We start from the raw sequence: 21,554 nt of genomic DNA on the forward strand, positions 1-21,554 counted from the left end.
TTGTCACTCCCCTTCCTTCCCAGTGATCCTGTTTATTGCAAAATTAGTAGGGAATGGGCATAATTGTCTTCTGGCTAGAAGGTCTGCTGGGAATTCTGATTTGTTGCTCAATTAATTTGGTCCCATAAACTTATTTCTGAGAGAGGCTGTGGCCTTTCTTCCTCTTCCCCAAGGGTTAACAGGTCCTACTGTCCTGTAAAGGAGTAGTTTCTTTAGGGAGACTAAATGCAGGAAATAAGTAACCAGCTACTTGAAACCTAATGCATCTTTACCTGTGGAGATCACTGGAGGGAGGCCTACGGCTGTGTCTTCTGAACTCTGCCCCCAGGACACAGGGAGGAGCTTTTAACTGGAAACTACTGATCCACCCTCTGGAACAGCAGCATAGCTTTTCATTTCAGCCATGTTTACGTACAGGGTGGCTCTGGGAACCCTGGAGTGACCCATTGACAGTGGCTTAGAGCTCTACACAGGAACCTGGTAAAGCAGTTCTGCACATGTCCATTGGCCAAGGGTGACTGTACAGGGTGAGTTCCTAACATGAGTAGCATGTAGCCAGCAGCCTTCCCGGGAACAAATTCAGGATGTGTTAAACAGAGCTGTGCAGATACTAACCCACATAAGTGAGGACACAGCCGTCTAGTTATCTTTCAGAAACTTACCTCAATAGCTAAGGACTCTTAGGGCACTCCTGTTCCCAGAGTAAGCAATTCCCTCTCCTGTCCCTATCTTGAGTTTCTTTTGAGCATCCACATGGTTCTTCCTACCCCCCGTAATCCTTCGGCACTGGCCCAGCTCTCGGTACAAATGTATCACTAGCCACTTGCTAACCGAACAAACTGTTTTTTAATAGAATACAGTAAGCAGGTGCTTCATGAACCTGCACAGCAGATGTTGCATGAAGAGGTTGATCCCTCTGTAAGAGTCCCAGCAGCATGTGGCAGCACCATTGAAGTTTTCCAATTTTGGCTGTATTCTGTTCTTGGATGTGAATCTGTAAATAAATTCTAGCAGAGTGAGCAAAACAAATACTTGATAGAGGAGTTTTTGAATTAATATTCTGGCTATGTCATTTTTAAAGCCATACATCCATGTTCTCTCCGTAATCTTAGCACCATGTTAGATTATTTTGTAACTGTTAATCTTCTGAGTATATTTTTTAAAAATGCTGTGAGGCCTCCCCAAATGCATGGTCTTTCCGTTCAGTAAGGGTTAGCACTGTGTTAGTGCTGCAGGCCTCTGCGCAGCCAAAGCCAGTATCCTGATGAGGGCAGATCAATTCTTCATGTAAAAGAACAGTGAAGAGGCACCAGATCCTGGGAACTGGGTAGTTCCCAGGGCTCCTGTCTGTAAGTGCAGGAGGCTGCTGTCCCCGTCAGCCTCCTGGCAGTGGCAGGTCACCCATCTCACACCTACCTGGGGCAGGTAGATGGTAACTGCCAACTCCTGCTAGTGCAGCAGGAGCTAGCAGCAGCTGAGGCAGCATGTTCAACCTTTCAGCGAAGCTGCTCAGCAGTGGGAGCAGAAAGCCAGCAGTTCAGAGGCTTCCTCACATGCCTTCACCTTCCTCCTTCTCTTCCTCCTCCGCACTTTGACAGCCTTTGTCCTCAGAGGGCAGAAGAGGCTGGTGCTGGTATGACTGATGTCTGTCTGTGCTCCTCCACGAGGTGTGCAGGTCTGCCCTACCTTGCTGCAGGAAGAGGGGCAGGAGGTCAGGGGTGAAGGGCACGTCCCTGAAGGCGTGTAGGAGAAAGATGCCAGATACAATGGTGAGGAAGCCGCTGATGGTGCTGATGATGTTGTCTAGCACCATGTGTTGCCACTCCTTGAAGAGGATGGCAGAGCACATCATGACTGCTGTGGTGAACAGCACGTAGTAAATGGGTGTGACCACAGATGTGTTGAAGATGTCCAAGGCTTTGTTCAGGTAGTTGATCTGGACGCTGATGCAGATCACCAGGCACACCAGGAGCACCCAGCCTAGTGGTTCTTTCAGGACTGGCTTCCCGGAAAAGAGTTCTTTCAGGGCAATTCCCAAACCTTTGACGCAGGACACAGAAAGCGAGCCGATGGCGGAGCAGACCAAAACATAAACCAGAACGTTGCTCTGCCCGTAACGGGGTCCAGCCACAAAGATAAGCAGAAGGGAGCTCACCAGGACACACAGAGCAAATACAATGAATCCTTGGGGAAAGAAGAATTAAAGAGCTCTATCAGAGAACAGTAGCACCAGTGACAGATATAACTGAACAGCAAGTAGAGATGGAAGATGGTGGCTAACTGCCCCATCAGTCTTATCTTTTTAGGCTTCCCCTGTAGGGACTGGGGTTAGAAGCAGAGTTGGAAGCTCCAGCCTGAGCAAAGCTGCAGAGTCCACAGCAGCTCTTGACAGTGGTGATCACAGCACCACCCCACAAGTCAGCCTGTCGGGGGATACAGCCATCCATGCTAGGAGGGGTAGGGGCATAGCCAGGCTCTGCGGCACTAGCAGAGGTTGGGGGCTCGTTGATCAGGAAGATGAGGGCGCACAGCTCTGCAAGAGGCCCAGGAGGGTGGCAGAAGGCTTGGGAAGCCCTAGCTGAACTCTGCGAGCTGTGGTGGGATAAAGAGGAAAGTGCCACATCACAGGACTGTGAGGCCCTGCCAGACTGCTTCCTCTCATGAGCAGCAGCATCTGCCTGCTGCCTGCTGCCTGCTTTGGTCTTCTCCCCGTGCTTCATTCATCCATCCCCTTTGCTTATTCTGCCACTCATACCATTGCCCAGATCATATCCTTGCAACCTGATTCATCCTCTTAACATAAGTATCAGGACTACTTGATCTTGGGTGCAACTTCTTGAATTGCTCCTTCATCTTTGCTTGAGGTTCTTCTTCACTTTTCTCTGTCTTCCCTCAGCCACACCACTGGCCACCGTGGTGTACAGGAATTCCCTCTCCTATCCCAGCACTGCCACAGGCCAACCCCTTCTGCTGACAGCTGATTCCCATGCTTTTCACTTTTTGCATCTATACTTCATAGAACATACGAGGAAAGCACACTTGGTAACTGTTAATGACCCAAGTTCTCATCCTTGCTTCAGCGCAGACCCAGTGACTGGGGAGTGTCACCCAGACTCCCTCTCTGCAAAGTGGAGTTCTTTCATCTGCTTTTCATCTACATCTTTCATCTCCTTTTTTCATCTGGGGTCAAGAGCGTGTCCTAAAAAGCCATTCTGAGGCTGACGTGTCCCCCTATGTTTTGAGCTACTTAATAAGGTGTAAATCCTCTGAGCACATGTGTCAAATGCTGTTTTGACACCAGTCTTTCACATTTAGAGTGTGGAGACCCCAGCCTTTTCCCACCACAGGAGGCAACCCACAAGCTATCCTGGACACAAGGGAATGTTTCCTCCACTGCTAGGCAGAACAAGGAACAGTTCAAGTACTGTTTAGTTCAGTCCTTCCCAATATAGCCAAGTTGTATCCTACCTTCTACTGTCATTTCCAAGCCTGAAGTTGATGTGATAAAAAAGTAAAAAACCCTTTTATTTAAGTACCTGGATCTTTCAGCTTCTCTGCCATTGACTCCAGGCTGGAAACCTCTTCTTCCTGTGGAGCATGGATCACCATCACCGTGGAGCCCAGGATACTCAAGATGCAGCCAATCTTCCCATGAATATTCAGCTGCTCATTCAGGAAGGCAGAAGACAGAACTGCACTGAAAGAAGCAAAAAACCCCAAAACCAATTAGGCCAAGAGATGGAGTGCCTGAGGGAAGCGACAGAGGAAAACAGAGCAACTGCTTTCACTCCTGCGGGGTGGTAGGTGAGGTAAGAGTGTTTCTGAGGCTGCTTACCTAACAAGGACACTTAGAGCACCCAGTGGAGTTACCAGCGTTGCAGGGGCAAAGGCATAGGCAGCAAAATTTGCTGCTTCTCCAACTCCCACTGCAAGAGAAACCGTCAGGTGAGCATCAAAGCAGAAGGAGTTCAGCATAATACAATTTTGAGTGCAGTCAGAAGAGAAGCCTCAGTTTCCCCCAAGCATCCTGTGTTTCTCTAAGGTATGTTGTGCAACCAGGAAAGAACAGCACCAGCAAGAACAAGCAGAAGCCTGATACGAGTTCTCTTGGGAAGAGAAGACTTGTAGTTACGCATGGTGATCCTTAGCCACGTGTGACTGTGCAGCTGAGCAGCAACTACAGAAAAGTATTTCCATAATGTTCTCAAAGCTGAAAGGAGTTTTGACCAGTTTCGTATTTCTAAGCCATATTCTTCTCCTGGAACAGCTTTTACAGACTTCTAAAGGTTAATAACCAATTGTATTTGATTTAATGTTGAAAAGTGTAAAACAGAACTTCTAAAATTGCTGTAGCACTAGGCCCACGGTGCTGGATGTGCTGTTAAAATTCCATTATCTAGGCAGGCCATTTCAGAAGCACTTAATCCAACCCAGTCAGACAGCTCCTCAGCTCTTATTTAGCAGTGAAGGCTGGTAACGCATGAGACTTCAGAATATTTTAAGAGTTACAATTCAATCAACAACATCCTCAGACACAGATCAAAATCAAGCAATCAAACAACAATCGTAATAATAAAACAGGACTGAGACTGGAAACAAATGCACGTACAGTGTCAGAGCAGGTACTTACTGCACAGCAGCCCTGCCCACCAAAGCCATTCTTGCAGGTACGCGTGGCCTCCTTGCCCTAAGTAAGGAAGAAATAACAAGAAACCTCATATAAAGCCACGCAAAAGGCACCTTGCCCTGTCAGAACTGCCTCGGAAAAGCAAGTGGGAGCAGCCTGAGCGCTACGTGCGAGGCTGCCATGGGTCTGCCCGCCTCGTCAGCCGCTGGCCGGGCCCAGCCGTGGGCAAGCGCTGGTTCCCGTACCCCAAAAGCAAAGGTTTCAGCCCCGGTTCTCCTGCGTTCGGAAGGCGGCGCGGGCGGCTCTGCAGAGCTTTGCTGGCCACGGCCGGCAACCCCCGCGGGAAAGCCCCACAAGCGAGCGGGTGGGCGCCAAGGCCCGGCGTGCCCGGTGGGGGCTGCCGCGGCCTGCAGCGACAGTGACGGCGGCAGCGCGGGGCTGGCCGCCAGCGGCCCGGGCCGGGCTGACGGGCCGCCCCCGCCGCTCAGCCCAAGCCCCCCGCCCCGCTCCGCCCCCCCGGCCCGGGGCCCGCGGTACCTGCCCTGGCGCGGCCGCGGCGGCACAAGCGGAGCAGTCCCTTCTTCTTGAGGATGAAGCTGCCGCCGATGAAGGCGCTGGAGGCCAGGGCCAGCCCCAGCCCCACGTAGAAGCCGGCCCGCCCTGCCGCGGCCGCCATGGCAGCGCCGCCGCTTCCGGTGCGCCGCCAACAGCCTTCCCCGGCGCCGGGCGGGCGGAGCGGGGCGGGCGCACCGGGCCTGGCTTCCGTGCGCGGCAGCGGCGGGGCCGGGGTGTCCGTGAGCGGCCGGGCGGGCCCTGCCCGGGCTGGAACCGCGGCGGCAGCGCGGCCCCGGGAGGCCCCAGCGGCCCCGGCCCTGTGGGGACGCCCGGCCCTGCGGCTGGGGTTACCTTGCAGGAGCCTCTCGGCAGCGAGGTGACCGCGTCGCGTTGTGCGAGCCGGAGAAGGCGGGATGAGTAAGAGCAAGGACGATGCTCCGCATGAGCTGGAGAGCCAGTTCGTGCTGCGGCTGCCGCCGGTAAGGGCCGGGGGCAGCGGGCCGTGTCACAGGCCGCGCCGGCGGGTACCGGGCTGAGGAGGGGCTGGCAGGGGGCCTGAGGCGAGGAGGGGGAGACATCTGCGGCCTGGGCAGCCTAGGGCCACCCGTTTGGGCAGATTTTCCATGGCCTCCGCTTGGGAGGAGCGGCTGCACACAGAGCAGGAAGCTTGGAAGACAACTGAGAGGGTTAGGGAGGAAAGTTGTGCAAGTCCAGAGCTTTGGCGGGTGCTGGGTCTTCAGGTGCCGTGGCCGTCAGCACAGGTGATGCTATGTGTTAGGTGCTTAAAGTGAGCCTGTCCTGCTGAGAGCCCGAGGGGAGCTGTGACAGCCCCTCGAGCTGTGGCCCGCTGGCAGGGTGCCTGTGGCAGCCCCTCACCCCACCGCACTGTCGCAGGGGGTGAAGGGCACTGGGAGCAGCGGAGCCACAGGGTTAACGCATGATGTTGGGAGAAGGGTACAATCTTCACTGACCCTTACATTGTTTTTCTGCATCGGGATGGCAGGGGGTTTAAAGCTGGGTAGGTTGAACAGAAGCCTTAAGTGGTTTTCAGGGAAAGCGCACGCTGTCCTGATGTAAGTCTGTCCAACCTTCCCAGGAATATGCCTCCACTGTGCGGCGGGCAGTACAGTCCGGGAATGTCAACTTGAAGGACAGGCTTACCATTGAGCTACACGGTGAGTGAGCGGCATTGGGGCATCTTAAAACTCCTCTTGACTGTCCACAAGTGAAACTGTGCAATTTGCATGCATTTTCCTGTGAAATTCCCTCTGCCCAGGAATGTATTGCTCAGTTTAATTGTTGAGTAACCGCAGTAACCTGTCCCGTGGCTTTCCGCAGCGGATGGGCGCCATGGGATTGTCCGTGTAGACCGGGTGCCGCTGGCAGCCAAGCTGGTGGATCTGCCCTGCATCATTGAGAGCTTGAAAACCATTGACAAGAAAACCTTCTATAAAACAGCGGATATTTGCCAGGTATGGGCTCTCCTTGCCTGCCCCAACAGCTTGATTCCTTGCTCCCCTCTCCAGGAAAACCCTTCTACACTTTGGCAGCTAGACACTCTGTGTAATGGGGCAAATTTCTGTATTCTCACAGTATTAGCAGTTTAAAATTCCCCACTCAGCTTGGTGTTCAGAAATCCTGTTTCTGAAGCATGAAATGTGATGGTCCTTGTAACAGCTTAACTGCTGCTGTTAGATATAAACTGAGCTGAGCATGAAACGTTGTGGTTTTCATATCCCATGCCCATCAATCCCTTTGGCTCACAACATGCAGTGGGCATCACTATTCATTTTCCAGAAAAGCTTTCACATCCTTTTGTTCTTATGAAAAGCACCCTTTGTGTTTTTGTGGGGATTCCAGATGCTTGTTTGCACTGTGGATGGTGATCTCTATCCGCCTTTGGAAGAGCAAACTGTGAGCACTGACCCCAAGGCAAACAAGAAGAAGGACAAGGACAGGGAGAAGAAGTTCATCTGGAACCATGGCAGTGAGTATAGAAGCTGTGCCAGAGCCCTCCATCCCATCATCCCAGTGTCCTCAAAGCTGTGCAGGGGGGGCATTCACCACTGCCGTATTCCAGCTGTGCTGCTGCTCTGTTTTCAGTGCGCTCTCTGTTCCTGAAGGGAGCATCTCCCTTTTGGCACGCAGCTCTCCTATTAGACCGTCTGTCTGACATGTGCAATCTGTTTCCTCTGTCACAGTCACTCTTCCCCTGAAAAACGTACGGAAGAGACGGTTCCGGAAGACAGCTAAGAAAAAGGTGAGTTGCTTCTCACACAGGTGCAGGTGCAATAACTAAGGGATAGGAAGGCAGAGACATTAGAGCTGTAACTGTCTATTAGTCCAGAAAACATGGAACTTCTTGACATTGCTTCACATATTTCTGTGCCTGAGATGAGGATGAAGGGAGGGTAATGGATTTAAATGCTTCTTTGGGTGCTTCCTCCATGTTTTCCAAGATGCTTCTGAAGGGAGTATCCTCTGTGCAGAGAACTGCTGGACTCCATTCCTGCTGCTGCCTTGCCATAGCATATCTCATCCTGCTCATAGAGAAGAAAGGAAAACTTGCATGGAAATGAGGCATCACTCATTCTTGTTTTCCCAGCTGAAATCTTCTCTCTATGCAGGGCCTGTTCTCTTCCCCAACAAGCAACACTACAAATAGAATAACTGTCATTTCAGCTGAGGGAGTGACAACAGATGGAGCTCAGATACTGTCTCTGTGCATATGCACAAGCCAGGCAAAGTGTTGGGGAGATGCAGCACCATGAGGCTTGGAAGACTTGTTCTTCTCTGCTTTGCAGTTTCTGAGAACAGGATGAAGTGCTATTTTGCATGACATTTGAGAAACAGATTACTTGAGACATTCTTACAGACTGTAGGAGAAGTTTGATGTCACTGCATTAAGATTTCTGGCCAATTTAAAAGTGAAAAATGAAACCTTCTTTTGAGTGGGATGGGAAGGAGTTGAGTTGACCATCCATCAGGAAACAGCACCTCAAGGACTTTCTGCATACACATGGAAAGTCTTATTTCATAAGTAGTGTAAGTAGAAAAGTGAGAGAATACAACCCACCAAGCAGCTCTGTACAAAAAAGATAGATTGCTTTCTGGAGGTGCATAAATCACTTTCAGAGTAAGCATGAGCAAAGGCTGAGCAGAAAGCATAAGAGAAGAGAGGCTTGAAGTAGGGCTGTGGAGGGTTGGAGTTGACCAGCAGCACGCACAAGGCATTTAACAATGTCTCTGTTCTCTTTCCCCTCTCTGGCCCAGTATATTGAGTCTCCTGATGTGGAAAAAGAGGTGAAGCGTCTCCTGAGTACAGATGCTGAAGCTGTCAGTGTTCGTATCCTTTTAGGAGAAAAAGCGTTCCAGCTGGGGACAAGAGACAAGGAGATAAGCACACAAGAGGAACTGAAGTTTTGGAGCTTCAACTTTGCCTTGTTCAAAGCTCATTGTTTCTTCATAGTGACTTACCTTGCAGACTATACTGAGCAGGAACTTCAGTAACAGCAGGGGGTTATGTTACTGAACCACAAAAGGGGGCTGGGGTGTTCATCCTGAGTATTCCTAGCTGCAGGGCCAGGCTTGTTGGAGGGGCAGTGATCTCCTGGAGTTTTTAGCATTCTTTTGTTGTACTGCATCTTTCATGTTCTTCTTTTTCCCTTAACTTGTCTGTTCCTGCTCTCAGGCTGGGAAGTCATTGCTGAAGATGAAACAAAAGAAGTAGACAACCATGGTTCTCTCACCAGCCTGGACATTTCCTCCCCAGGGATGGCGGGACATAAGCAAGGCCATGGCTCCTCAGGTGCAATGGGGAAGGCTGTTGTTTTCTTTCTAGCCACTAAGTAATCAGTTGGGTCCATTCTGTCTGGGGTAAGCCCTAACCAGAGTGAAGGAGAGAGGGTGTTGAGACAGGCACCCTGTACTGACATGGTCCCTGGCAGGCAAAGGGTGCTAGTAGGTCATCAGCTGTGTTTTTCCTCTTCCCTTTTGCACCCTCCTAGAACATGATGAACTGCGGGAGATATTTAATGACATCAGCAGCAGCAGCGAAGATGAAGATGAGAGGGATCATCATGATGACGAAGACCTGAACATCATGGACACTGAGGAGGACTTGGAGAGGCAGCTGCAGGACAAGTTGAATGAGTCTGATGGGCAGCAACAGGAGAATGAAGGGTCCAACCAGATAGGTGAGTGGGTGGCAGAGCACAGCAGAACCACTGGGGTGCTAAGCAGGCTGTGCTGCCCAGCTCTGCTGCCGCTCTGGGTCTGAGCTCACTCTCTCTTCCAGTCACGGGGATCCAGAAACAGATTGACAACCTGAAAAGTAAACTCCAGGAGACCCAGGACAGGAGGAAGCGTCAGGAAGATCTCATCATGAAAGTGGAGAACCTAGCCCTCAAGGTGAGAGCTCTCTAGGGGTCTTTTCAAGTCTTCTGCTTAGCACTGGTTTGCCATTAGATTCAGCAGACTGATTCAGCTGCTGCCCTGGAAAAAACAGAGGCATTTGCCTGCTAGGTTAAAAATAATTGTGGTGTGACCGTACACACTCAGTGTTTCCCCATGGAGGCAAAACAATCCATAAAACTGCAGGAGATAAGGGACTGGCAGTGCAACTTGGGGCTTGCTGCACCATTTAACATGTGCCAGCACCCATTCAGCTGAGAATACACTGGTAACTGTGGTCTGGCATATTTGTCTCTGCAGACCCGTCTCCAGGCTGTGCTGGATGAGTTCAAGCAGCAGGAAGAGCGAGAGAAGCAGCAGGTGAGGAAAATCCCACAGTGGAGTGAGAAGTACTGGGGCACAACACGGTTCTAGGCTTGGCCTCTGAGAAAGTTTCCTGAATCTTGTGCACCAGATTCCTTGAACCCCAGTATTACGGGTCACGTGTGGATGTATCTCGTCTGTAGTTGCATGGAGCTTCCTGAGGGATGAGGTGTAGGAACTGCGGTTGATTGCAGCTTTCCTTCTGGAGGAGCAGTAAGCCAAGACGTTTCTAGTCAGCAGTCCAAGGCTGCTAGGATTGCTGCCTGGGGTAAAACATGACACAGAAACCCACTAGCACCCATATACAAGGAAGGCAGTAGCTGTAGGATCTTGGCAGGTTCCCTGCCTAAGCGCTCTGCTGAGTTTCAACCAGGTACCAAGGCAGGAGGTTCCCACTCCCAGGTTCCTGTTGTGTGGCTTCACCTTGTGAAGCTGACTTCTGTCGCAGAGGTACCCAGGCACAGCTCCCCGCGATGTACAGGCAAAGCAACCACTAGTGCAGGTGGGAAGGTGTGCAGAAACACAGAAGTGCTTGGGTTGGAGCTGCCAGGAGCCCCAGCCGTGCCTTACTGTAATGCCTCGCTCCCTTTTCCAGATGATGTCCCTGCAGGAGCAGCTGGAGTCCCTCATGGAGAAGTGAAAAGTGAGCCTTTGTACCCGTGAGCAGAGCTGGAAGTGGTGTTCATCTGCCATGCTCAAATCTTTGCTCTAGTCACACACCTTTGCTGCCAGATGTGCTGCTGGGCAGTGCTAGAGGCTCTGTGTCCAGAGCTGCTCATGCTTATGTTGTCCTGGGCTTGGCTGGTGGAACTAAAGGATTGTAAAGGATCATCGTGCCTGTGAGAGTAGCCAAAATACTGGGTTTACAGTAAATATTCAGCACCGTTCTCCCACGGGGGTTTGCTTTTCCCTGGGACAGTGCAGTGCAGCTTTCTGCATCTTACTGACTCTTGGATTTGGTAGCCTTGTAGGAACTTGTTCTTGTGTTTGAGGAATGCTTGTGTCTGCAAACGAGACTCAATAAAGTACCATTTCCAGCCCTGGTCTGTTCCTCCATGGTCTCTGGAGCACAGACTAGCGTTGCCTCCTGCCCGGTTATGCCTGACCGCATACGCAGCCCCTGGCTTGTTCTCACACCAGCATTGCGGGGCTCCTTTGCTGAAATGCTCCATGCATGGCTGGGTCAAAGGGAGACTGTGTGTGAAGGGGACCCCGTGACCTGTCATTCTGTAGAAGGAACAAGGCGCTCCTGATCAGGGGGTTTCTTTAATTCCTCACAGACTAGGCAGGCAAATCCCAGATTAACCTGGCAGGGTGGAAAGAGGATTAGAAAGGCAGTTCCAGAATGTGACAGAAGGTACCACGGGCTTCAGTGAGGGTGTGCCACGGCAGGACACCTCTCTTTGCAACCCGGAGGGCAGGAGAAGGGGAGAAGGCTTCCAAGCTCTGCCTCCAGCACGGAAGGCAAAAGGCCAGTGGCACCCCTGGGAGATGACATGTGTGTCCAGATAGTCAAGAAAGGGGGATACCCCGAGGAAGACGTGGAGCTCGGGAAGGGCCAGAGTGCACCTGTGTGCATGTGCCTGTGACCTGCTCCTGGGGGCCAGCAGGAGCAGCCATGGAGGAAACCTACCTGCTGAATGTGGAAGGGGTCAAGAAGAAGATTCTGCATGGAGGCCAGGGGGAACTGCCGAAGCTGCAGGATGGGAGCAAGGTAAGTCACCTTGGTTGTTAAACCAGAGCCCTAGAGAGGAGTGGGTCTGACACCGCCATCCCTGCCCATTAGAGTTAGTCCTTGATCAAAAGCCAAGCTCCAGGTCTGTGGTATGGGGAGGTGCCATCTCCAGGAGATCCCTCACAAGGAGGTTGCGGGACAGGCTGTTTTGGGCATAGGCAGCTACACTGTCCTCACAGTGACAGCTGGCGTTGCCCACTGCCTTCGCCTTGCATTGGTGCTGTTACCCGGCTCCTGCCTCTGTCCCGGTGCCATCAGAGCTCAGCAGCCACGATGGGGTGCTAGAAATCTGCCTTTCCTGACATGTCGAACAGGAGTGAGAGGTGCCAACGGGGAGCTCTTGAGGGTTTCTGAGATTCCCTAGCCTGTGGGTATGGGCAGATCAGCGTGGGTTCTGCCAGGTCCTGGTGCGTGCTGTGGGAGCTGTCTGTACTGGGTTATAAAGGGGGATCCAAAGAGAGCAGCAAGAGACAGCACTGATGGGCGTTAAGACGCTCCACCATCTGCTTGCTGTCTAAGGCAAGTGGGTAGGAGGCACAATCTCCTGCTGCAGATGGAGAGCTGCCAATCAAACCAGCGTGTCGCTGAGAGCAGGCTTGGCCCTGCATCCTGGCCTCGTGGCAGAGGGATTTGGGGATGGAGGGCTCTCACTGCGCTGCCTGCCCCAGCTCAACACTGAGCTTTCTCCGGGGCAGATCACCTTCCACTTCCAGACGCTGAAGGATGACTTTGAGCGAACAGTGATCGACGACAGCCGGGAAGCTGGCATCCCCATGGAGATCATCGTGGGCAAGATGTTCAAGCTGGAGATCTGGGAGACGCTGCTCAGCTCCATGAGAGCCGGGGAGGTGGCCGAGTTCTGGTGTGACACCATCGTGAGTGAGGGGCCCACGGGTGCCCACTCCCCTCCTTTCTGTAGAGCCAGGGCATAGTACCATGCACCCCAGAGATGCTCCAGCCTTGCCTAGTGCAAGCACAGGGGGAACAGGTGTCACTTAGTCATGGCACCAGAGGGGCTGCCCCAGAGGAGAGGGGTGCAGGCTGGCCTCATGCAGCTGAGTGGGGTGCTCCCCCTCCTTGCAGCACACAGGGATGTATGCCCTGGTGTCCAGGGGCATGCGGAGGATTGCGGAGGGCCGGGACCCCCTGGAAGGGCAGAAGCACCGCTGCGGCATGGGCAACATGTTTGACTACCACAGCACAGGCTATGATGACCTGGATGAGCTGCAGCGGACACCGCAGCCCCTCATCTTCATCATGGAGTTGTTCCGGGTAAGGAGGAGAGGCAGGGATGGCTGCCAGCGCAGGGGTGGCCAGGGCAGGCAGCTCAGCTCCTGCTGCCCATGCAGGTGGAGGAGCCCTCAGCATACAAGCGTGACACTTGGGCCATGAGCAAGGAGGAAAAGCTGATGGCAGTGCCTGTGCTGCACAAAGAGGGCAACCGCCTTGTCCTCCTCAAGGAGTTTGGGCAGGCAGCAGCAAAGTACCAGGAGGCTGTCATCTGCCTGAGGAACCTCCAGGCCAAGGTGAGCAGGACCTGGCCACCTCCTGTCAACCCAGCCTGATGTTTTGCAGCAAAGCACTCCCCTGTGGGCCCTGGGTGTGCAGGAGGGGATGGCCACAGCTGTGAACTACTCTCTGTGGCTTCCTGGGGCAGGAGAAGCCTTGGGAGGATGGATGGCTGAAGCTGGAGAACCTAGTCACGCCACTGGTGCTCAACTACTGCCAGTGCCAGCTAGAGCTGGGCGAGTACTACGAGGTGCTGGAACACACGACAGAGCTTCTCCAGAAACACAATGGTACCTGTGCCCTGCATCCCATGCTCCCCTGGGGCCTCTGTCTTCTAGGTCCCCCATCCCTGACAATGCTCATCCCACATCCCTCTGCCTGTGATGGTACCTATGTCACCTGGATCCCCATGTCCACTGCAGCACCTGTGTCCCAGGTCCCCCTGCCCATATCCCTGGGTCCCCCAACCCATGATGGTACCTGCACCCTGTGTCCTCTAGGTGCCCCTGCCCATGATGTTGTCCCATATCATTTAGATCCACCTTGCCCATGATGATCCCTGCACCTCATGTCACCTGGTGCCCCACAGGGGTACGTGCACGGCCCAGGTCCCCCTGCCCCTGATGGTACTCCCACCTACAACCAAGTCCACCCCATGTTCCCCTGCCTCTGATGGTACCTGTGCTCCAGGGCCCCTGGGTTCCCAGGGTCCCCAGCTCCTGTGGCTGGTCGCCCTGAGCTGCAGGACCCCTACTGGGGGCTCTCCTCTCCCGGCAGACAATGCCAAGGCCTATTTCAAGCGGGCGAAGGCCCACGCTGCTGTCTGGAATGAGCGGGAGGCACGGGAGGACTTCCTGCGGGTGGCTCACCTTGACCCTTCCATGGCAGCCGCTGTGAAGAAGGAGCTGAAGCAGCTCGGGGAGAGGATGAGGAAGAAGCATGTGGAGGATCGGAAGCGCTACCAGGGGCTTTTCCAGGGGCCACAGGCCAGCAAAGGGCAGGAGAGCGGGAAGGTGGGTGGTGAGGTGATGCTGCAGGAAGAAGCACCCCAGGGTGAGGTTGGGGTCCTGGAGACCCCTGGGCAGGGGGAGCAGGGTGCTGAGACCAAAGAAGCAAAACAGCCATGGGCAAACCAAGGAACCCCTAGGGCCGGGAGCGAAGGTGCAGTGCCAGGAGGAGAAGCAGCCCAGGGACAACCTGCGGGGATGGAGTTGGGAGCAAGGGATGGGCTAGGGGAAGAAGCAAACCTGGGCACCTGTGGGACAAAGCCAGAGAGCTGGGAAGCAGAGGAGGAAGATGAGAAAAAGAAAGAGGGGGAAGAGAGGCAGAAGGTGGAGGATGAAGAAAAAGAGGAGAGGCAGGACAAAGAAAAGGTAGAGGTGGTGGAAGAGGAAGAAGAGGAGAAGGTGGAGGATGAAGAAAAAGAGGAGAGGGAGGATGAGGAGACAGTAGAAGAGGTGGAGAAGGAGGAAAAAGAGGAGACGGTAGAAGAGGTGGAGAAGGAGGAAAAAGAGGAGACGGTAGAGGATGAAGAAAAAGAGGCGAGGAAGGATGAAAGCATAGAGGAGAAAGTGGAGGAGGACAAAGAGGAAAAGAGCCCAGCAGCAGAGGTGCAGAAGGAGGAAGAAGAGGAGGTGGAAGATGAAGAAGAAGAGGAGAGGGAGGATGAGAATGCAGAGGAGGAGAAAGTGGAGGAAGATGAAGTGGAAAAGAGCCCAGCCACAGAGGGGGAGAGGCTGGCTGTAGGGCAGTGTGGGGCAGCAGCGGGGACAGGGGCAGCAGGACTTGGGTGGGGGCTGGAGTGGGGAGCCAGTGGGGCAGAGGGAGCTGTCACAGGGAGCACGGCTGGGGCAGAGGGACAGGAGCACCCCCCTGCCCCATTGCAGCCAGGGAAAGCGGTGATGCACCCCCGGGGCAATGCGGCGAGAGCAGAGCTTGAGGCCACGACCCTGGGGCACAGCCAGCCCTGAGCAGGGCTGGTTACCGCAGCATGGGGGAAAGGCTGCCGGGCTGCTAGCAAGCAGGCACAGCACAGGCAAGAGGGCTGCTGTACCCTGAGAGGGAGCGCCAGGGCTGGGGACTGTCCCCGCAGTGACACGGGAACAACGCTACCTTCACCCCACCGCCGGCACCCTGGCCCCACTGCGCAGCAGCGCCTGCTGCCTCCCTGCCCTGCCTCATCAGCTCCAGCGCCTTTCAGCTGGGTCCCGCTGAGCTTTGCTGGCTCAGAAATAAAAGCTCTTCCCTGGCAACATGTACTGGATTTGTTCCTGGACGTGACCGGCTTCCCTGATGACAGCCCATAGCTCCTGCCTTGCCCTGGAGCCCACAGTGCAGGGATGGGGATGGAGCATTTTGCTCTACCCACGAGAGGGGGATTTAAAGAGGCTGCATTTCACCCCCATTTGAGCTCCTGAACCTCTCCCACGTGAGACCTGTCCCTCTATGTCCCTGCAGTAGCACCGTGTCAGGCCTTTGCCCAGCACCGCCAGCCCTTCCAGACAGCGCTGAGAGCAAGTCCAGCCCTACAGGTCCCTGTCCTGGGCAGGCTTCTCCCCAGCGGAGGCTGGGCTGTACCCTGTGTGGTGGGGAGGGCCCGAGGCCCCCTGGCCTTGCCCCAGGGTAGTCCTCAGCTGAGTCCCTCATGTGCCACAGAGACACGCGGGCAGCGCTTGGAGCACGCGTCTCTGGGCGCTGGAGACCTGATGGGGCTCCAGGGAGAAAGCACGGAGGGAGAGGGCTGCCTGCCCAGCATCCCACTGCTGCCTACACCCTTCCTGGGGCTGAAGGATTTCCTACAGCAGAAGTTCCCAGGCAAGGAAGAGGGACTGTCCCCACACAGCTCCTTTCCCAGCCCCCAGGCTGCTGTGTGGCCCTGAGCAGACCTTACTGGAAGAAGATGAAGATGGTGCTCAGGAGACACACCTGTGTCTGGGGAGCCCAGAGCTTTGGTCACAGCTTCTGCTCTGCCTTGAATGGCGTGGACAGTCAGGGTGATACAAGGGACAGGGACATCCATGTCCCAGCAGCCCTGCAGGAGCGATGCCAAGATGGCACAGTGCTGGGAGCTGCCCTGACTCAGCCGAGGTGCATGGATAGAAGAGGCCAGAGCACCAATCCAGGTCTCAGTATCAATACAAATTTATTCTCTTTCCAGAGCAGAGATTGCATGAAGCAGCAAGGACAGCAGCACCACAGTACATGGTTACCAGAGCGTTAGCCAGCCTGCTCCCCTCCCTGCCACATCCTGGCTCCCAAACACAGCCTGAGCACCCAGCCTGGCCGCCGCTGCTCCCTGCCCTGGCACTGGGACCAGCAGCTCTGCCCTCATCCTGCCTTTTCCTTCCTCCAGCTCCCCCCAGGCTGGGTACTCCTGACCTCACGCTCAGGCCAAAACTCCGCTCCTCCCCACACTCCCCCCATCCTGCCACTGGGATTACAGGGGGTCCAGCCAGGTCTTGCAGGCTGGCACATGGTCCCTCACCATGGTCACACAAGCAGCCTGACACAGAACATGCTTACAGCCAGCCTAACGCCAATGCCACTGTTACTGCACTCCTGCTGCTCACCCTGGTGTGAGAGGGGGCGGCAAGGACAGCAGCCCGTGCCACTGTTAATGGACACTGCAGCACAAGACCCCAGACACCTGGCTGTAAGGCTCACACCATCTCATCCCCGGTGTGGGCACTGCTTTGCATCTCTGCCAGCACACTGACCGCACAGCCGTGTGCCCCCACACGCTGCCTTGGTTTGGATGTCCCCAAACAGCTCACCACCACATCCCGTCACAGCCAGCGACAACAGCCCCGTTCCTGTCCTCACAGCAAACCCTGTTTTGGGCAGGATGCTGCTTCTTCACACCTGCATGCAGCCCTGCCTGTGCCCTGCCCTGCCCTGCGAGCTCAGGAACCTCTTCCCTCCGCAGCCCTTGGCCCCAGAGCACCGGGGCAGTCTCAGCCTCTGCTCTGGGGCACCCCACGGCACATGACTCTACCTCCTTCTCGACATAACACAGCATGAGACAGACAGCCCGAGGGAGCCTTTGGGACCAGGAGCCACCACTGAGCTACCCTGCCACCTTTGAAGAACAGCCTCCCCCACTGCCCAGTGGGACTCACCTGCTTCCAACGAGTGGCTCCAGCCCCTCAACCCAGCTCAAATTGGGGGACAGCAGCAGGGAAGCTGATCCTTGAGGGTGGCAAGGAGGTGCCCTGTGTGTCCTGCTGCCTGCCCACACCACTATGCTCCTGCATCACAGCCCAACATCCTGGTGGCTCCAGGGCTGGAGAAACCCCTTCGTGCAGCACTGTGGGGATGGGCAGCTGCAGGAGCTGAGGCTTCCCAGGGATGGAGCCAGGCGCAGGCAAGACAGGCTCTCTGTGCCATGGCAAAGGCACAGCTCCCCAGGAGATCAGACAGGATGGTACCTGCTGCCAGCCCAGCCCTCCACTGAGCTCCCCTCACAGCAGCCCTGCTCCCAGGCAGCATCAGCAATGGGGAAGGTGCTGGTCCCCATGGGAGCAGATGCTGGGCTGGACTGAAAGTGAAGGGCAGCTACACTTACAGTATTAGAATTTAATGGAGTGAGTCCATGAGAGTATTTAAGTACAGAATATATATATAATATATATAGAAATATATGCAAATTAAATGATAAGGCTCTGTTATAAAGACCCTCTCAAGATAAGGCTACTAGCTGGGCTGAAGCTCTAACATGGACTCATCCCTACCCCATAACCTCGCAGCCTCTCCCCACCAGATGGTATGTGCCTGTCTGGCTGCAGAGCCCTGGGTGGCAGAGTTCAATCTGTAAGGCTGGCAGCTGGATGCTATTAGAAAGAGTTCTTTTAAAAACTGTGTGGCTCCAGGAGTGCTTGTGTGCTGATACAGGAGGCCCCTGGACACAACTGAGGAGGAGCAGGATGCTGAGCTCTGCATCCCCCGAGGGCTGCGGCAGCAGCCCATGGGTGCTGAGGAGACAGGCAGTTTTCACAGCTTCAGTTCTTCCTTCTGAACCTTTCCACCCAGGCTTGGATGCTGTGGCCGAGTGGCCGAGCCAGCCTCCTGAGGAGTCCACAGTCCTGCTCCTGCATGACCTATGATCCCCTGAGATCTTCTGGAGCTGGCAAGCATCCTGCGTGACCAGCTTGGAGGAAGTCTGTGCAAGGTCTGCTGCAGCACAGGGAGCATGGCAGGGAGAGGAGGGGGAGGAAAGTAGCTGGTTAGGAAAAGCCTCTGGCTCACAGGAGGTGTTAGATAAGGGAGGTCATACCTGAAAAAGAAATGGAGAGGTCAGAAAAATAGGACCTGGAGCCACCTGGTTAGCATGGACTTGCTGCAGAGCCAGAATACTGCTCAGGAATAGCAGAAAGTGGGTAAGGGTCTCCATGGGCAGAGAGGGAAGGTCTCCCCTGCCTTGTGTTAGTGCTGGCACCAAGCAATGTCTCCTCCCGGCACGCACACGGGCAGCCTGGGCGCGGGACTGAGTGCTGCTCGCAGGCTGGAGCACAGAGGGACAGCAGAAAGAGCAACACCAAAACCCACTGGGTGAGCGGAGTGCCGTTCACCGTGCATCCCCCAGTCCCCACCCCTGTGGGGAAGGGCTGTCCATGAGCAGGTAGGAGAGCTGGCACTATTGCTTCCATTTCAACAGGTAACTGGGGCCTCAACCTCTCTTGGAGAGGGGTCTGGACAGGGACAAAGCAAGGAGGTGGCTCAAAGAGATCGCTGCAAACTCAGTGGTGGCAGGTCTGTCCATCTTCGCAGCGGGGAGCCCCGCAGGGTGCAGGATCCCAAGGAGGGGAAGAGGCTGCCTTGCAGCTCGTCTGGGGGAATCTAGTTGGTCCGTACTCTTGGCAGCTCTGATGGTCTCTCCTTGTAGGTGCAAACCCGCCTCCTCATTCTCTGTGCCCAGGGCACACACCAGTCCTAGCAGCGCCGCAGCATAGCTCTTGGCTGTAGGCACTACAGGCGATCAGTGGTCGCAGGGAAGCTGGGATCGGGGCAGGGCTCCGTGGGGCAAAACCTCATCAGAGGAAGCAGGAAGAGGCCAGAGAGGGGGATTTCACTCTAGTACCTCGAGAGTTGGGGAAGGCGCTGCGCAGCTTCTCCATGATGTCTTCCAGGCACACACTGACTTCCTGGGTTTTGGCTTCCACCTCATCTGTAGCGGGAAAGAGGAGAGGGGTTGGGGTGGTGATCAGGCTCTCTGGGCATCCAGCTCGAAGGCCACCATCTCTGCAGGGTGGGCACAGGCAGCTCCCTGCAGCATTGAACCAAGGGACTGGGGCGAGAGCTCAGCCCAACCCCAACCCTCACCTGCAGCTCTAGTGTCAGGGGTGCTGTGCTCTTTCTCCTTTGCCTGGCTGCCTTCAGACTGATGTGGAGATGAAGCCAAGGAAGAGGCTGCTGACCCGTTGGCATCGGTCTCTGCTGGAGGCTGGAGAGAGGAGGAGGATTGTCATGATCCTCTGTCCTCGTCCTCCCCTGCTTCTGACCATCCCTTTCTGCCACTGCCCCAGCTCTGTTACGGCAAAGCCCACCCCAAGGATCCTCGCTATGGGAAGAATACCTGCAACAGCAGCTCCCTCAGTCGGTGCAGCTGGGACTCCAGCTGCTTGTTGTGGTCCTCCAGGATCTGCATGCGGGTCTCCAGGCGGCTCTTGTGCTGCCGAAGGATTCGTGCCTCTGCCAGGAGCTCATCATTACGTGGGTCTTGCACTGATTCAGGAGAGCCTGTAGCCAAGGTTGGAGACTCTACAGCCTCATCATGCTGCCATTTCAAACGCCTCAGCTCTCCCTGGAGGATCCTGCAAGATAGCCTAGGTCAGCATCACCACTCTCCTTTCTAGAGACTGCTGGAAACACCCGACAGCTGCATACTGGGGATGGCCCATGACTCAGAGACAAAACACCCCTGGAGGCTTTGCCACGTGTGAAGCTTGAGGACCAGCACACTCCTGGACTTTGTCCCTGCACGGCAGGGTGGCCTGCCTGCAGCCCTAGGTGACTACAGAGACATGCAACTGCTCCCTAAGAGGCTGAGAACCTAAGGGCAGGGAAAGCATGTCCTCCTGAGCTGATCTGCCTTGCCTAGAGCCTCACCTCACGTGGTCCAGGGCAGCACCACCACTGTTTGCAGGGGCTCAGCGACAAGGGAGACAGTAGTGCCCTGGGGTCACTTCAGCCAGTTTGGGGTTCAGGAGGGGAACAGGTTCTGGTGACAGGGGCAGAAACATTTAGGGAACAGAGTCTTCTCCCTTCCTCAGACAGCACACCCTCACTGAGTGCTCCCATGAAGGTTTTAGGGCTCCAGTGTAGACACCCTCTAAACAAGCCCACCCAGCTTCTCCAGTCCCCACCTCCAGCCCCAGCAGCTACCCCTGGCTCCACTCTGATGTCTACCAGGCTTCTCCAGTCCCTTCCCCTTAGGCTATAAAGCCCACTTTCAGAGCTGCCCATGCTCCTACCTGTTTTCATCCTCTAAGTGGGCCAGGATTCGCTCCAGCTCTCCCTTGTCATCCATGTTGAGGCTTCCTGGAACCTGCTGGCTGCCCCCAGGCTCTCTGTCGGTGATGGGGCTGGAATGGCGCAGCAGGTACTGGTCCTCATCCCTGTGGCAGCAGGTGGAGAAACACCTTAGTAAGGAACATCAGTCTCACGGGAGTTGCATGCCCTTGGGGAAGGACAGTTTGGAGGAAGGTGATTTCATATGGGAGCTTTTTTTGGCTGCTCCAGCTCTAGAGCTCAGAGCTCAGACTCAAAGAAGCTGGGAAGGAAAACATTTCTGTGCCCTGCCTAGGCAGCGATGGAGCCACAGAAGCCCTGACTCCGCAGGAAGCAAGGAGAAGGGAAAGGGGGCAGAACTCACAGGCTATCGTCAGGGGACAGGCTGTCACTGAAGAAGGAACAATTCTGGCTTTCCATCTCTGCAAGCCTGGAGGAAAGAGAAACAGGTTTGAGATATGGTCAGAGACAGCCTGAATGTCTCTCCGTGCACCCTACTTACAGCAGCCCCCACAAGACCCCTCTCTGACAGGGCTCCCAGCTGGCCTGCACCAGTCTGCCCCTCTTTACAGGCTCTAGAGAGTTTTGCCTTTTTATAAAACGAAGACACTGCTGCTCTGGGGTGACAGTCTCTGGAATAAAAGAGCTGCTGCCATGCAGCTGGCTCAGCCTCCCCTCGCATAAGCAAAGCAAAGGGGTGAAAGGATACCAGCTCCAGGCTAGGGTCTGAGCTACAGGCTCCCCGTGCTCCTCAGGTCCCTGCTCTGCCTGGACCCGTGGCGAGGGCAGAGGCATTACAAACCACAATGCAGCAGCAATGGCAAGCGTGCAAACGGCACTGGTGAG

The 21,554-nt window shown here is 55.0% G+C and overlaps 4 protein-coding genes across 10 annotated transcripts in view; 2 read left to right on the forward strand and 2 right to left on the reverse strand.

The window, feature by feature from the left end:
• Nucleotides 1-827: 827 nt before the first annotated feature.
• LOC102050914 (magnesium transporter NIPA2-like) lies at nucleotides 828-5,387 on the reverse strand. Its single transcript, XM_055727087.1, has 5 exons — nucleotides 5,165-5,387; nucleotides 4,631-4,687; nucleotides 3,836-3,926; nucleotides 3,537-3,697; nucleotides 828-2,184 (listed from the first exon to the last, which is right to left on the reverse strand). The coding sequence occupies exons 1-5, from the start codon at nucleotides 5,301-5,303 to the stop codon at nucleotides 1,550-1,552; spliced, it is 1,083 nt and encodes a 360-aa protein (XP_055583062.1). The 5' UTR covers nucleotides 5,304-5,387; the 3' UTR covers nucleotides 828-1,549.
• Nucleotides 5,388-5,411: 24 nt separating this feature from the next.
• On the forward strand, nucleotides 5,412-11,001 carry TAF7L (TATA-box binding protein associated factor 7 like). The gene is made up of 11 exons (XM_055727088.1): nucleotides 5,412-5,661; nucleotides 6,279-6,357; nucleotides 6,521-6,654; nucleotides 7,043-7,169; nucleotides 7,384-7,442; nucleotides 8,456-8,528; nucleotides 8,874-8,990; nucleotides 9,190-9,378; nucleotides 9,480-9,592; nucleotides 9,896-9,955; nucleotides 10,554-11,001. The coding sequence occupies exons 1-11, from the start codon at nucleotides 5,596-5,598 to the stop codon at nucleotides 10,596-10,598; spliced, it is 1,062 nt and encodes a 353-aa protein (XP_055583063.1). The 5' UTR covers nucleotides 5,412-5,595; the 3' UTR covers nucleotides 10,599-11,001.
• Nucleotides 11,002-11,280: 279 nt separating this feature from the next.
• LOC102051083 (aryl-hydrocarbon-interacting protein-like 1) lies at nucleotides 11,281-15,435 on the forward strand. 4 transcript variants are annotated; one of them, XM_055727083.1, is made up of 7 exons: nucleotides 11,281-11,672; nucleotides 12,389-12,568; nucleotides 12,777-12,965; nucleotides 13,043-13,219; nucleotides 13,351-13,492; nucleotides 13,980-14,608; nucleotides 14,669-15,435. In XM_055727083.1, exons 1-7 carry the CDS (start codon nucleotides 11,577-11,579, stop codon nucleotides 15,170-15,172), a joined length of 1,917 nt encoding a protein of 638 aa, XP_055583058.1. In that variant the 5' UTR covers nucleotides 11,281-11,576; the 3' UTR covers nucleotides 15,173-15,435. The 4 variants fall into 4 exon arrangements, with proteins under 4 accessions (XP_055583058.1, XP_055583059.1, XP_027662290.1 ...); XM_055727084.1 differs by having other exon boundaries at nucleotides 13,980-14,581; nucleotides 14,660-15,435; XM_027806489.2 differs by having other exon boundaries at nucleotides 12,407-12,568; nucleotides 13,980-15,435.
• A 403-nt stretch (nucleotides 15,436-15,838) lies between these two features.
• Nucleotides 15,839-21,554, reverse strand: part of DRP2 (dystrophin related protein 2) — a 34,790-nt gene continuing 29,074 nt past the window's right edge. For 3 of the 4 annotated variants that reach the window (XM_027806484.2, XM_027806486.2, XM_027806485.2), the window contains 5 exons: nucleotides 21,073-21,138; nucleotides 20,672-20,815; nucleotides 19,774-20,011; nucleotides 19,521-19,641; nucleotides 15,839-19,365 (listed from right to left, as the gene is read on the reverse strand). In XM_027806484.2, coding sequence (XP_027662285.1) covers nucleotides 19,232-19,365; nucleotides 19,521-19,641; nucleotides 19,774-20,011; nucleotides 20,672-20,815; nucleotides 21,073-21,138 — 703 coding nt within the window. In that variant the 3' untranslated portion in view covers nucleotides 15,839-19,231. The remainder of the gene's footprint in view (nucleotides 19,366-19,520; nucleotides 19,642-19,773; nucleotides 20,012-20,671; nucleotides 20,816-21,072; nucleotides 21,139-21,554) is intronic. The other variant, XM_055727081.1, reaches the window with a different exon arrangement.

The sequence above is a fragment of the Falco cherrug genome, chromosome 15 (assembly GCF_023634085.1).
Source record: "Falco cherrug isolate bFalChe1 chromosome 15, bFalChe1.pri, whole genome shotgun sequence".
In the NCBI taxonomy this organism is placed as follows: domain Eukaryota; kingdom Metazoa; phylum Chordata; class Aves; order Falconiformes; family Falconidae; genus Falco; species Falco cherrug.